General features: G+C 34.3%; 1 protein-coding gene across 8 annotated transcripts in view; it reads right to left on the bottom strand.

The window, feature by feature from the left end:
- Positions 1-16,287, bottom strand: part of ADAMTS6 (ADAM metallopeptidase with thrombospondin type 1 motif 6) — a 305,077-nt gene that overhangs the window by 110,666 nt on the left and 178,124 nt on the right. For 7 of the 8 annotated variants that reach the window (XR_002071347.2, XM_053907329.1, XM_019414343.2 and 4 more), the window contains one exon: positions 15,760-15,901. The exons of the other annotated variant lie outside the window; for it this stretch is intronic. Coding sequence is in view for 6 of the 7 variants with exons in the window: in XM_053907329.1 (XP_053763304.1) it covers positions 15,760-15,901 (142 nt within the window). In the remaining variant the exon portion in view is untranslated. The remainder of the gene's footprint in view (positions 1-15,759; positions 15,902-16,287) is intronic. 8 annotated transcript variants of the gene reach the window in all.

Below are 16,287 nucleotides of genomic sequence, written 5' to 3'. Positions count from 1 at the left end.
AAGTATGCAAGTGTAAATCTATGCATAGGAAATACTTACAAGATGTTAAATTACTCTCAGAAAAGGCTCTGAAGAGTTTTCAGACAAATCTCTTATCCAGAATGTCAACTTGGGTAATAAAGATTGTGGTATCTCCATTAAGACTTCCCAAGATAAAAAAAAATACTCACTCGAAAGACAAAAACTAAGAAAATTTTATTTCATACCAAGATAGCAAGAGGCACACTTCATGAAAGAATATAGGAACACATTCGAATGTTCAGAAATACCCTTCTTTAAACCGCTGGATCCTAGAACATGAATGCATATATTTATTGCATTGGTATATGCATATGTATATCAGTTGCCATGTAAGTACCCTAAAGTAGGTCCCAAGCTTGTTCACTAATAAGTTAAATGTATTCTGAAATTTTTTGGCTCTTGGGGAATTTATATAGCAGCCATCATAGTAGGGGTTGCCCGGCTGGCTCAGTCAGTGGATCATGTGACTCTTGATCTCAGGGTCAGGAGTTCAAGCCCCACATTGGGTGTAGAGACTGCTTAAATAAATTTTTTTTTAAAAAAAACACAAAGAACCATCATAGTAGATGGACTAATATCCATAAATAAAATATATAAGATAGAGTACAGTTTTGAGAGAGATTGATGATTTTTTTGACTACCCACCAGCTTAGCTCTAGAAGAACATAGTTCTCTTTCACATCCTCATAATCCTTTATAGGAGAAGATAAGATTTATTAAGATTACTCTCATGATTTCTATGAACTAATAAGCCATTTCCTGTGTGTTAGGATGGTTCCCTTCTCTAACCCTAAAATTTATTTTGGGAGACTCTCTAGGAAAAATGTGGGTTTTGTGCTTGCCCTTGAGTTCATGGAAGGTGAGAGAAGTTATCAACAGTGTTCATTAAGGGAATCTCTGTTACATAACACTGAAAATTGGAAATGGACTCTCTAATTTCATGGACTCAACTTGTAACCAATGAGGAGGTTTGCCTGGTAAGACAAAATGACATTATTTCCCATTCATTCAAGAATATTATTAGAACATCTACCAGGCATTCACCTGGCATTCACCAGGCATTATGTTAGTGTTATGAAAAAATAACACTATCACAGAATTTACAGGAACCAGAGAGAAGGTAGGGTATAATCAGACAGTAGCTCAAATGTTATAGACTGGTACTGCTCTTTAGAGTTTTTGATATTCTGTGACGAAATTAGAAGAATGACGTCAATGTGGTAAGATTTTTCATGAAACTAATTTTTTTATTTTAATGGCCTCTTCTAATTTATTAGTTTTATTCCTTTTACTTTTTATGTGCTACAATAGACTGTAAGGTTCCTGAAGGCAGGGTGTGGGTGCTAATGGCAGTCTTTGCAAAATGTTGGCAAAATTAAAAATTGGCATCCCTGTGTTGATTTGCTAATTTTCAGGGAGAAATTTTCTTTGCCTACAAAAACCTAAAAGCTTGTGAACCACTCATTGCCCAAAACTTGATAATCAATATTTTTTCAACATATCAATGTACTTATTAATCAGTTGTCTCTTATGTCTTACCACTATCTTCTGAATTCAATTTCTTTCCTCTTGACATGCATCCTTTAAAGAGTTAACTTAGCAAGGAACACTTGTTCCTAATGGTCTCAAAATACGTTTATTTAGCCTTCAATTTTAAAATGATATTTTAATTGTATATAGAATTTTAGGCTAACATTTATTTTATCTCAGCATTTGAAGGTGTTAAGTTCATTGTCACCTGTACACTATGGAGGCTGATGAAAAATCATTTCTCAGTCTTAATCACTGTTTTTTTGTGATGAACTCTAGTTGCTTTCAAGAGTTTGTCTTTGCTGTAGTGCAGTTTCACCACTGTTATCTAGGTGTTCTTTTATTTATCTACTTGGGGTTCATGCTTTAAATTCATATGTTTCTTTAATTCTGAAAAATTACTAGTTATTATCTTTTTTTAATATACACTTCACCATTCCTTCTTCTGGAACTTCTATTCAACTTACATTGGATATTGTCATTCTAACCGCCATGTCTCTTAAATTCTTTTCATATTTATCATATATTTTTCTATTGGGGTGTTAATCTTTCACTTCATGGTGGATTGTTTCCTCATGCTGTTTGCTATTTTCTATTCAAGCTTATCTTCAGGGAATATTGTTTTTTCTTGGAGCATCCTGTGCTTCCTGAGTTGTAGAAGTGTAGCTTTGCACATTTGTTTCTATTATACACTCCCAAGCTTCAGTTGTTTTTTGTTTCACCACTTTTCACGTTGATCTATTTGGTCAACACTACATAGGTAGACTGTACAAAGTCATACTCTGTTCTTATGTGAGTCACAAGCCTAGGAGCTTCAATTTCTCATGTGAGCTGTTTTTCCCCATCCAAAGCAAAGGGCAGACAAGCTTACTCGTCATTTCCATTTACCTATTTCTTCACAGTATAAATGACCCTTCAGTCATGCCCAAGACGTCTCCTATCCTAACATAGAAAACATCAGCTCACCAGCTTGGCACTTGAAAAACTCCTCTTCATTTCTGGCACACCCTTACCTTCCTCTCTTGGTTCTGATATATACAAGCTTTCTGCTGAAATGTAATAAATGCATTCTGTGAAAACCCTTGCATTATACAAAATTACTTATGAAGAAAACAGGGTTTATGGGAAAAATATGGTTGGAGCAGACCACTGAAAATCTAGGTAATTTTGTAGCCAGAAAACAAACAAAAACATCAAGAGTTCTAATGAACAACTTTGCATTCTTAAATCTCTGCTGCCATTTGATCCCAGCAGCCCAATCAATTGATCCTTTGTAGCCTTAAACCCTGTGACTTGTGATGCTTTGTCCGTCGAGATGTAGGTCTTTGAGGGTATCTGCCTTCAACAGAAACCATTTTCATAAAAATTGTTTTTATGAATAGGTTTCAAGTTATAGCTTCTTTATCAGTCATTAAAAAAATAACACAAAGGGATATATATTTACAGGTTCTTCATCTGGTCTCATGATTTTAATAGATTTGTTTAAATAGAGTTTTGGGAATGGAGCAATTAAGTTATCTACTATGGATAATAAAGACCCTTCTTTGGAGTTGGGTGTTTTTCTATGACACTATATATAATACTACAAATTTTCTCTTTGTGAGAAAGCTTACCTGAGCATCACATCATTAACGCACTAGGAAATAATCATATATGAACAAACAAGACTTATACATTAGGCTGGCATCATTCCACAGTCTGTCAATTTTCCTACGTGTCTTCTCATCACAGAAACACATGTTGTAGCTAAATAAATGATATTTAATTATGCTTTGTTCATTTTATTTCTCTGGCATTTTCTGCTTTTATATCTGGAGAAGTGATTGTATTTACTGTTTGTCATGTTTTTGAAACTCAAATTCTTTTCCTAGACATTAAAAAGCCAATTATATAAAGAATCGGAGACAAAATATGCATGCCAGGGCACCTAGGTAGCTCAGCCAGTTAAGCATTTGACTTCGGCTTTGTGAGTTCAAGCCCCTCATCAGGCTCTCTGCTGTCAGTACAGAGACCACTTCCAAACCTCTGTTCTCCTCTCTCTCTGCCCCTCCCTTGCTGGTTCTCTCTCTCTCCCTCTTTCTCTCTCTCTCTCAAAATAAACAAACAAAAAAATACACATGCTAGCTTAGAAGAGAAGTCAGTTGAATAAATGGATAAAAGCCAAAGGGAGAGATTTGAGTTCAGTGTATAGCAAAATCTTCCAAAAGTCAGAATGATGAAATAAAACTGAATCTCTCATTACTGAAGATCCTAAGCTTACACTTTACAACTTCTAAGTAGCAATATTGTAGGCAGGAAAAAAAAAAAAAAAAGAACTAACACTAACACTTTTTCAGGGTATAGGTCTATACCTATACCCAGGGTAGGTCTATTCATATTTGTATCTATTCAATCATCAGTACAATCTTCTCAGAAAGTGTAAGAAAATTTAGGTTCAGAAAGATTTAGCAATTTGCTTCAATCCAAATTAAATCAGGTTTGAATCAGGTGTCTAATATTAATGCCTAAAATATCTCCACACAACTAAACTACTTTCCCATTTCTCTTAAATGTACCACAGCTGAATAAAGTCACTAGCCAATTAGAAAATGTTTACTTGTAATCTAATGTAATATAAAATATCACTCAATGTTCATAATACCCTCTTATCCTTTGCCTGTATTTTAAAGGAAGCTATCTCCAAATTAAGACTATTATACCAATTCATAACATAAACATTCATTATATGAGTTTAGCCATCAACTTATATGTTGTTCTTATTATTGGAACTTCTGAATATAATAACACCTTGTATTTGGATTTTTAAAAGATACTGTTACCATACTCTTCAAAAGTATTCCATGATCTTCCATGAGACAAGACATTTAAAATATTTTTACTTACTTAAAATTTTAATATCAATTCCTAGACTTCTAGTCTATTTGATTTTTCAAATGAATGATACCTTTTTCAACCATTAACAATAATAAAAAAATAGCAAACATAAATCATAATAAAAATACATATAAAGGTTAGAATTTTAAAGTAGTTATCTAATGTAAAATAATATACGTGATATTCAGAAAACAACTTTGTAAAAAACTTAACTAGATCTCTGCTGATCAGAGCAGAATAATTGATTATTTTATAGCCAAAAGCCCTTTCAATACAACTGGATGTTTTCATAATTCTAGCTGTTAAATGATACTTAAAAATGGGAAGAGGAGCCCTATGATTTACCTGGGAAATTTTAAATTATCAGTTTACATAGAGAAAAAGAGATACTATAAAATTATCAAACCATTTTATAATTAGTACATCATTAAGGAAGTAAAACAGTAAACAAAGAGAAAATGGCCTCTTTATTGCTAGCTGGGTTTGTTTTTAAATTTTTGTAAACAATTGTAAAGATCATAGAAGAAAGATATACACATTTTCTGCCCTTGGGAAACCCTAAACTCTATGCCATCTTGGGTCTTTGGTTCTGAATATGAAACAATTTCTTTGTCCTCATTACCCTATCAGTAACATCTCTCAACAGCTGTTTGCAATAAAGGATCCTGACGGCCAAGGGGGAGACCAGAACCTGAAGAGGTCAGAAAGGAGCATCAATGATTAGAAAGGTTACTTATCATGGTATCACACAAAGGAAAATTGAAAACCAACATATGGTGACCCCGTGGCCTGGCTCCAGGTGTTTAGTAGCTATCTGAAGAAAGAGAATAATGTACCCTCATTTCATCTTTAAATAGGTTAATCCTGTTGTGTGGGTAATTTAAAAACAAGAGATCCTAGAAAGACATATATTTTTGTTGTATTTATGCATACAAATATATATGCATACATTTATATATATCTATGTGTGTGTGTATGTATACACACACACACACACACACACACACACACACACACACACATATATATATCAAAGAACTAATCTAGAAATGCAAGTTAAATAATTATTAATATGAAGAGGCTAAAAGAAAATGATTAAATAGTTTAAAAAACTACCTCTAAGAAGCAAACACAAAGTGGATTGCCGGGGGGCTCAGTTGGTTGAGCATCCAACTCTTGATTTCGGCTCAGGTCATGATCTCATGGTTCAAGATCAAGCTCTATGCTGACAGCGAGGAGACTGCTTGGGATTCTCTGCCCCCCTCTTTCTCTGCCCCTATGCCACCCTTCTCTCAACATAAAATAAATGTGTTTTGTTTTTTGTTTTTTATTTTTTTAATAAGAAGCAAACACAAAGTAAAAATACCTGATCTTTAAGATTACCAGGGACTACAGACCTAAAATTTGGGATTGACTTTTAAGGAAAAATAAAAATAAAATCAACTCTTTGTTAAGTATATAAGTTTGGACTCCAAAAGAATATTGAGGTGCTAAAATAATTCCATGAATTTTATTTCCATATCAAACCACACTGTAGAATATTTATACCACCTTAAAATCTTCAAGGAAAGTGGTTCTACAATCTCCCTCAGTGCAACATTCCAATATTTAATAACTTGAAATTCTTCCTACTACCAAATCTACAACCTTCCAGCTGTAAAAATGAAGATGACTGTGTTTTTTTTATGCTCTTGGTAGGGAAGGAGAACAATTTGTTACCAACAATCAAACTATAATAAATGTTCCAAAGACTGAAGACAGTTTTAAGACCAACATTTAACTTCCTTTTTTATAGGCTACTCAAACTCCATTTCTTTAAACTTCCCTTATATGTACTTCTCAGTATTTCACTATCATCCTTTCCCAAGTTATCTGCATCTCCTAAAAAAGAATTTGGTAGGTAGCCAACAATTCCTTAAAAAGACTAATAAAGTCTTTTTATTAGAATGATTCTCAAGTAGAAAGAAATAATGACTTGAATCTTAGCTAATTGGTGGTGATAAAATAATAAACAAAAGGTAGTAAGCATCAAAACATTAAAAACTTGAGTCTGAGAGACAAAACACGTCAGGCTTTATTAAGTACCCTCCAGGGGGAGGATACCCTGATTAGACAACTCAACTATCTTATATTTAGCAGGCCACCCTGTCTGCAAATAGCTATATTTCAGGCAGATATAGCTTGATGGTATTCTTATGGTTATTAATTAACATGTTAATAAAAATAATTTAGGGGTATCTCGGTGGCTCAGTCAGTTGAGTGTCAGACTTTAGCTCTGTTCATGATCTCACAGTTTGTGAGCCTGAATCAGGATCACTGCTGTCAGTGCAGAGCCTGCTTTGGATCCTCTGTCCCCCTCTTGCTCCCCTGCTCGCACTCTCACTCTCTCAAAAATAAATACAACATTAAAAAAATTTTTTTAATATAAATACTTTATACCATCCTCTATTTTAATTCTATGCTTGCCAAAAAACTTTTAAAAATATTTTATTTTTATTCAAGTTTATTTATTTATTTTGAGAGAGACAGAAAGCATGAGCAGGGAGGGGCAGACAAAGAGGGAGAGAGAGAGAAAGCCAAGCAGGCTCCACAATGTCAGCGCAGTGCCCGACGCAGGGCCCCAAACCAAGAACAATGAGATCATGACCCCAGGGGAAACCAAGTCGGATGCTTAACCAGCTGAGCCACCCAGGCACCCTGCCAAATAGCTTTTGATAACAAACTGGCCTACTAGTTAGATTTCCTTAGGTGTGAAAATGTGCACAATTCACTGGGGTTGACTGAATATCAACCATACCTTCTTCTTACACATCAATAACTTCAATTTTATATATAACCATATATATTCCTTGTGACCTTCCATTTCTAATATTAGATACTAAAAATCTGTCATCGCTGAACGGGTGGAACAAATATGGTGTATTTAACCATTTATAGATTATTTTATCATTAATCACTTAATTGATGACCTGTAAGTAAAATACAGAGTGTGACACAAACACATTTTCCCTGGAAAGATTCAAAATCAATGAGAAGGCTTAAAATTTCCAAAGTTACATCATACTTTCTATTTGTATGTTCTGTTTCCATCATGAGACTCAAAATTCTTCAATCTTTAAGCCAAAATTACAGAATTTCTATACGTAAACATTTTCACTCATTTCATCTGAGTTATAGTGCAGTACCCTACAGTATAAAAAGAATAAATTTACATTTACCTACAAAAGCAAGGGTATTGCTACAGGGAGTAACAACAGTGACAGAGCGGCTTTAGTATTCTGTGTAGAATGTACTTTGGAGGGAAGAGAAAAGGGGAGGGAGGAGCATATGGACCACTTTGTAAAAGTCTTCCATTTTCCAACATGGTTTCCCCAGATTACAGAATTACATTTGTTTCCAAAACACAATGTGTCTTAGAATTTCTGTGATTTTCTGCACATTGGTATCCCTCTTGGTCTCATTCATTAAAACACCTTCAATAGTTACCCAGTGCTCTTAAGATAAAAACCTAGAATTCTTAACACAGCCTATAAGGTGCAAACAGATTTGGCTCCTATTTTCTTTGCCTATCTCATTTATGAGGGCTTGCTTTGAGAGCTTCAGCAACACTAGTCTTTGTCAGCTCTTCAAATACACAAAGTAGTCACAAAGTTCCTCTCCCCACTAATTCTTCAGCAAATAATTCTTCTCATTCATTTATCCAACAAATATTTTTTGAGTTCCTATTATAAAGCAGGCATTGCTCCACTCATTATATAAACAGCCATGAACAAGGTAGGTGGAATTCTTACTCTTGTGGAACTTAATGTTCTATTATAATTATCAACTCATTTTTCCAACAAATATTTGTTGAGCACCTACCATGTGTCAGGCTCTGTTCTAAGTGCTGGGAAAAGAACAGGGAATGAAATAGGTTAAAATCCCTATCTCCAGGTAAGATCTATTCTAGGGGTTAAAGCAGACAATAAAGATGAATTAGCAAAAGTAATAAATCTTGAGGAAAATAAAGAGAGGAAAATGACAGGGAGTGTGTGTGTGTGTGTGTGTGTGTGTGCGCACACATGCACATGTGTATATGATATGCATATGTGCACCTGCAGTTTTAGAGGAAGTAGTTAGGGAAAGCCTTACCTAGAAGATCACAATTAAATAGTTAATGAGTAATCAAATAAGCAGGATGATTATGGCTTAAAATAAATGCTATGAAGGAAATAAAAAGTATAATGTGAAAGAGAAAAACTGGGAGAAGACTTTTTCTATAGGTAGACTGGACAGAAGGCTTGTCTGAAGAGAAAATGTATTTGAGCTGAGAGTGAAGGATGTTAATGTGTCAAAATGTGACCCTTGGAATATCTTCATATGCTCCCCAAATACAGATGGCTTAGATTCTCCTACAGCACTTTAACCAGCATATCAACTGTACAGGAATGATATCATGGATGACATAGATATTCATAGAAGAAAGGGAAATGTTTATTGAATGTCTGCCATGTGCCAGATAAATAAAAAAAACACTTTGCATGCTTGCCATACATTTCACCATCTGAAGTTTACAAGAAGAAATTGGCTGCTGGTCACTGGAAACCGTATCTGAGTAAAATCTAACAATAATCAATTTGAGGTCATAGGTAATAGTGAATGGTGAGAAGAATTTTATTTAAAATATTCTGTTGCATTGTGAAACCATGTATTAGATCATGTGTTTCCATTTTATGGTTCAGAATACATGGTCCATTGATAAAAACATTATTCAGTTCTACACTAAGTAATAATGTACAACACATTATTACGCATTTATATGCTAAATTGTAAGTCTATATGAACAGTGACAAACTTCATAGATAATAAAAAAATTTCCATAAATTAAACAAAGCTAAGGTATCTATAAAATTTATCTGGTGTTGGGGCACTGGGTGGTTCACTTAGTTAAGCATCCGACTCTTGGTTTCGGCTCAGGTCGTGGGTTGGAGACCCATGTTGGGGTTGGTGCTGGCAGCATGAATCCTATTTGGGATTTTCTGTCTCCTTCCCTCTCTCTGTCTCTCCCTCTCCATCTCTCAAAAATAAATTAAAAAAAAAAACTAAAGAAAAAGAAAAAAAATTCTCTGGTATTATCCTGGTCCTTAAATCTACCTGTTCATGAGCAATTACTCCTCTCTCTCTCTCTCTCTCTCTCTCTTTCTAAAACCACTTTATTAATGTATGACTGACACACAAAGAAGCTCTACACAGTTAATGTATACAATTTGATGAATTTGGAGATAAGTATACATCCATGAAACCATCACCACAAACTATGCTCTAAATATACCCATCACCTACAAAAGCTTCCTCATTTTGTGTGTGCCCTAAGAACGTAAGTTCTTTTTTAAAAATTTTTTTTTAACATTTATTCATTTTTGAGAGACAGAGACAGAGACAGAGACTGAACAGGGGAGGGGCAGAGAGAGAGGCAGACACAGAATCTGAAGCAAGCTCCAGGCTCCAAGCTGTCAGCACAGAGCCCGATGCAGGGCTCAAACCCATGAACCGTGAGATCGTGACCTGAGCTGAAATCAAGTTAGACGCTTAACCAACTGAGCCACCCAGGCGCCCCAGAACTTAAGTTCTTAACATAAGTTCTACCCTTTTAGCAAATTTTAAGTACACAATTCAGTATTGTTTACTATAGGTACTATGCAATACAGTAGACCTGTAGGACTTATTCATTTTACATAACTGAACTTTGTATCCTTCCACAAGTACCTACTCATTTTCAATTTTCCCTAGTCTCTTGGCCACCACCATTCTACTCTGTTTCTATAAGTTTGACTATTTCAGATTCTGCACATAAGTGGTATCATATAGTATTTGTACTTCTTTGTCTACCTTACTTCACCTAGCATGTCCTCCAGGTTCATCCACATTGTCACAAATGTTGGGATCTCCATCTCTGCAGGCCCAGATAATATTCCATTGTATGTACATACCAGATATTCTTTACCCATTTCTTTGTCAGTAGACATTTAGGTTGCTTCCCTGTCTCAACTACTGTGAATAATGTTGCAATGAATATGAGCGTACACATATTTCTTCGAGACGCTGATTTTAATTCTTTTGGATATACACTCAGAAGTGGGACTGCTGGATCATATAGTAGTTCTATTTTCTATTTTTTGAGAAACTTCCACGCTATTTTCCATAGTGGCTGCACCAGTTTACATTCCCACCACAAGTGCACAAGGGATCTCTTTTCCTCACATTCTTGTCAACACTTATTTTACTGTGTATTTGCTTTTATTTACTTATTTTTATTATAACCATCTTTACAGGTGTAAAGTAATACCTCATCATGGTTATGATTTGCATTTCCCTGATGATTAGTGATGATCAGCACCTTTTAACATACCTACAGGTCATTTGTACGTTTTCTTTTAAGAAATGTCTATTCAGTTCTTCAACCATTTTTTAGTTGGGTTATTGGTTTTTGTTCTCTTTTTTTTGTTTTTTTTTTTCTTTTGGTATTGCTATTATAAATTTTGGACATTAATCATTTATCAGATATATGATTTGCAAATATCTTCTTCCTTTCCATAAGCTGTATTTTCATTTTGTTGACTGTCTTCTTTGCTGTGTAGAAGCTTTTTGGTTTGATGTAACCCCAATTGTCTATTTTTGCTTTTGTTGCCTATGCTTTTGGTGTCACATCTCAGAAACCATTGCCAAAATCAAGAAGTTTTTCCCTTATGTTTGTTTTCAGGAGCTGTATAGTTTTGGGTCTCTTATTTAAGTCTCTAATCGATTTTGAGTTAATTTTTGTGTGTGGTATAAGGGTCAGATTCATTCTTCTACCTGTGGCTGTCCAATTTTCCAATACCGTTTACAGAAGAGACTATAACCATTGTGTACTGTTGGCACCCTAGTCAAAGAGTCATTGATCATATAGGCTGTACATGGCTTTATTTCTGGTCTCTCTTCGCTTCCATTGGTCTGTTTGTATTTACACTAGTACCATACTATTTTGATTACTGTAGCTGTGTAATATATTTTGAAATCAGGAAGTATAATGCCACCAGCTTTGGTCTTCTTGTTCAAATTTACTTTGGCCGCTCAGGGTCTTTAATGGTTCCCTGTGAATTTTAGGGTTGTTTTTCTATTTCTGTTAAAAAGTGTCATGTGATTACTGCAATCACCAACTGATAGTTACCAGTAAATTATGTAGTGGATATTGTTGAACTACATAGAACCATTAAGTATATATGCAAAAAATATTTAGGATATGATTTGTAGTAACAAAATAAAGAAATGTAGAGTTATGTCTGAGACTAAGTCTTGAATTAATCTGTGCTTTTTAGAAAGCTGTCAAAAGATCACCTACATCCTCTACAATACATAGGCTCATTAGTGAGTTCCTTCCAAAGTTTAAACTTGTTATTATTAACGTAAAATGTTTTTGTTAATCTACTTTTAATAATTCTTTTCTACTAAGAAAAAAGGAGACAAATGGAAAGTGGAAGAGGAATGAGACAATAGATTCTACAGAGCTTTACAGGCAGCAATTTTCCTCCAAACAGGCAAAAAAAGAAAAAAACACATTTTTTGGACACACTGATACTGTTTTATTTGTGATGAATTTTCATCCAGAACACATCACAGTCACCCTCAGAAACTTACTAATACAGCTAGCAGATTTTTTTAGGTGTTCTAGTAGCATCTTGTTTTATATGCTGCTCATCTGTACTTGTCTCTTGCCTTGAAGAGGTCCTAACTTTTTACATAAGGTAAAAGAAAATAAAACTCATATCCATACCTGCGGTTTCAAATACCTGAGAATTTGTAAACCCAAAAATATGTTTAGGGGCATATTTCCAGATCACCCCTCTCCCGAAAAAGACTGGGATAAAATGGAGAGTTTTGTTTTGTCTTGTTTTGTTTTGTTTTGTTTTAAGAAGATATTTAGAAACAGACACCATTTGATGAAAACTGATAAACAGTGTCTCCTGAAATAAAATATATTTGCTATCTTTATTAACATATTTACTACATCTAACAGAAAATGGAACTTTCTTTTTCTTTCTTTCTTTTTCTCTTTCTCTTTCTTTCCTTTTCTTTCCTTCTTTCTTTTCCTCACTCCCTCCTTCCCTCCCTCCCTCCCTTTCTTCTTTCCTTCCTTCCTTCTTTCCTTCCTTCCTTCCTTCCTTCCTTCCTTCCTTCCTTCCTTCCTTTATTTCTTTCAAGAGCATGCACCTGAGCAGAGGAAGGGCAGAGAGAGATGGAGAGACAGATTCTCAAGCAGGTTTTGCCCTGTCAGCATGGGGCTGGATGCTGGGACTGAACTCACGAATTGTGAAATCATGACCTGAGCTGAAATCAAGAGTTGGATGCTTAACTGACTGAGGCACCCAGGCACCCCTAGACCTTTTAAAATTTTTGTTTTAACCTTAGGGTAGGTAAATCAAATTCTGTATTTTAGTTTCACCATCTACAAAATATTAATAAACAATTACAATTTTTATCAAAGTAGTCTGAAGTATCCCAGAAAAAGATAGTATGTAAAACCACAAACCACATAACATTTATAAATTACTACATTATACAACTATTTTACTCTGTATACACTATACTGTTTTGTTCTTTGTATTTATAGCCATTACAATCTCCTCACTACTTCTACTGGAAGTGATAGATACCTAGAAAACATAAACAGACGATCTACAAGGATAATGGTACAAGATGCTGTCCTGAAGTAGAATAAAAAATAAAAATTTTCATGTAAACTCTCAATTATAACATGTATATTAATGAACCTGCTCACAATGAATTTCAGTAACATTTTTTGTAATCACAGATATAATCACAAGTAACCCTAGCAATGGTCACATAATAACCGAAGCAGAAGTGATGGAAAGCTGATCACTGCTGCAGTCATGTGTTACTCTGTAGTTGCTTAAAATCTTCCCTGGCATCATTAGAGACCTGCTAGTTGAAAGAGGGATCATTTCCTGATGTCCAACACCAAAGTATCCCCTCACTAAAAGTCTGTAGTAGTGTTCTTCTAAGCCCCCAGTACTTTGTCTAGTCTTCATCTCAGGATGCTATAACCCCCTGACAGCTAAATCAGGGCTGGTTTGTTTTCCCTTCAGCTACCATCTGAAGTATGTCTTGTTTACCTGACTGGACTCCTACTTTCAAAGCTGCTACTGTTTTCTAAAAAAGTATTTAGAATCATTTAAAACCTTAGGAATTCACCAGATAAAACACAATGTGTGTTTGGGTGCTACCAATGGTGTAAACCCAATTTTTCGGGCACAAGCTTAAGAAGTGAGAGTGATTGTACAGAATCTATTATGACTCAAGAAACTTTCTTGGCAATATATAGCACATTATAAAAAGGTAGCATAAGCATTTTCATATAGTACATGAGTCTAAGAAAACCATTTTGCTGCAAATCAAAGTGAAAAGATTAATGACAAAATATGTGAAATTGCATAGGATTGTAAGATGCTAATGTCTTTCCCCAAGTTTTCCTAATGTTATTTTATATCTATTACAAAAGCTTTTAGGGGCACCTGGTTGGCTCAGTCAGTTAAGAGTCTGACTCTTAATTTCAGCTCAAGTCATGATCTCACATTTCATGGAGTTGAGTCCCGCATTGAGCTCTGCACCGACAGCGCGCAGCCAGCTTGGGATTCTCTCTGTCTCTGCCCCGCCCCTGTTTGTGGGCTCTCTCTCTTTCTCTCTCTCAAAATAAATATTTGAAAAACGCTTTTATAAACATAACACATAAATAGAATCTAAAGCTAAATATGGGGAACATAAACTTAAAACATACAATTTTACAATTACTATTTATCTCACTTCAAATCAACTAGTCTGAGATATTTGTAATAGACAGAGAGATAGGATAATCAGATGAAAATTTTAATTAATTATTAAAGAAAGAAAAGATGCATCCATAGATTCTGCAAAACTGATAATATAAATTATCTAATATGAAAATACATAGGTGCAGTTAAAGCCCAATTTCCAATAAAAAAATCAAAATGTAGATTAACTATTTCACTTGCTAATAAAGATATGAGACACCAAAGATAAGAACAGAAAATCTGTAACCTCATTAAATCATGAATTTCAACCTACTAAGCTACAAGTAAATAAGAAGTCGGTGATTGAAATTTGACCAACTTTTTCTATATGAAAAAGCAACCCAAGAAAAAAAAGGAGCTAAAATCATACAGAAACAATAAAAGAAGACTCTTTACAGAAAGACAAGAAAGACCAAAGTTTCATTCAAGGCTTTAGATATTTAGATAGTTGCACAATATCTTCAAATCTAGTGCATAAAATGTGCTGCCAAAGCCTACCGTGAATAATATGTTTGTCACCCAAGGGATATTTTGAAAATTACTTTCCTTTGTACTGTACCCAAGAGGATTAATCGGCACAGTACAATGTGTATATTGTTTAGTCTTTACTACCTTAAAACTTAATTCGTTTTTGGTTATTATTTTTTTAAGTGATTTTAAACACTATTTACATAAAAACAGAAACCAACCCTTTAAACTTATGTTTTAAACTTGAATTCTTCTTATAAACAACTTGTCATTTAAAAATCTTATTTTTTCATTCAGTATGTTTACACTGGTACGTATATGAACATGTCTCTATACTAGTCACTGATCTGCTTCTCTATAAAATTTTTTTATTGTTTATATATATAATACTATTTATTTGATTTTAACTTATACTTTCTAATACTGAGTCATTTCAAGTTGCTTCATCCACTGCCCACATTTTTAGGCAGACATGAAGAGTCAGTTATGAAACCTGCATTTTTTTCCACAGTAATTTTCCTTGTTTTTCTATTTGGGTTAATGTCATCTTGTCCCCACTCAGTTGTTGTGTTAGAATGTGGGCAGTGAATGAAGCAACTTGAAATGACTCAGTACTAAAAAGTATAAATTAAAATAAAGGCTCTTAGCCAATATGAAAATTCCCTTAAACACAATTATTAGAGTACCAGAAAAGGCCGGGAGGGAGAAATTTTCAAAACCATAACATTTCAAAAGACAAACTAAAGTTGGCATTATAAACTCAGGACTTTAAAAGAAATACGTTAGAAATTATTAAAATTCTACCTGCATCCCTCGCAAGACATCTGAAACTTATTTAAGATTACTCATTTAGAAATAGATATTAGATAAATGATATCAGAAAAAAAGCAGTGAGTCAAAGGCCATATTTGCATTAAAGATGTTACCAAATGTATACTACACTCAATAAAATTCCAACTTAATATTTGTGTCATGAAAGAACACATATAAGTGACTAAACATAAGGATTAAGACTTCTTACCCCATATTTACATTGGCGTGATGTTGCTCCATATTGGAAACGGCATTGCTCATCAGCATCATACACCTGACCTGGGGCCACAGCTGGATAAAGAAAGTCACGCTTGGGAGGCTCATTATCAAGGCAAGTACCACGGCCTGAACTGTTCAACATAAAGGATCAAAGGAAATTAGGTACACTATGGACTATTTCCATCACAATTATGAAACCATGTGTTGAACTCTTTGCTTTAATAACTTGATGCGTGAAAAGCAATACATTCTACCAATAAATAGTCACATGGCAAAATAGAATACATTTACTGAAATGTGAATAAGAGCTCCAATAGTTTTTTCCAGCACCAAGACACAATAAAAGCATCTCAGACAACAATATGAAAATGTCATGTTGGCCTTCAAACACTGATTTAAACTAATTTCTAAAGGAATCAAAACAGAATTTCATATTGCTCTAAGCTTCTTGTTTGTTTTCCATGAAAATGTAACCACATCTGGTAGTAGAATTAAAAACATAAAATGTGGAAAATTA

Source organism: Panthera pardus, unplaced genomic scaffold (genome assembly GCF_024362965.1).
Source record: "Panthera pardus isolate Hobbes unplaced genomic scaffold, ASM2436296v1 HiC_scaffold_2, whole genome shotgun sequence".
NCBI lineage: Eukaryota > Metazoa > Chordata > Mammalia > Carnivora > Felidae > Panthera > Panthera pardus.
Note: the sequence above shows the minus strand (reverse complement) of the source record. Positions and strands in the feature narration are given on the sequence as shown.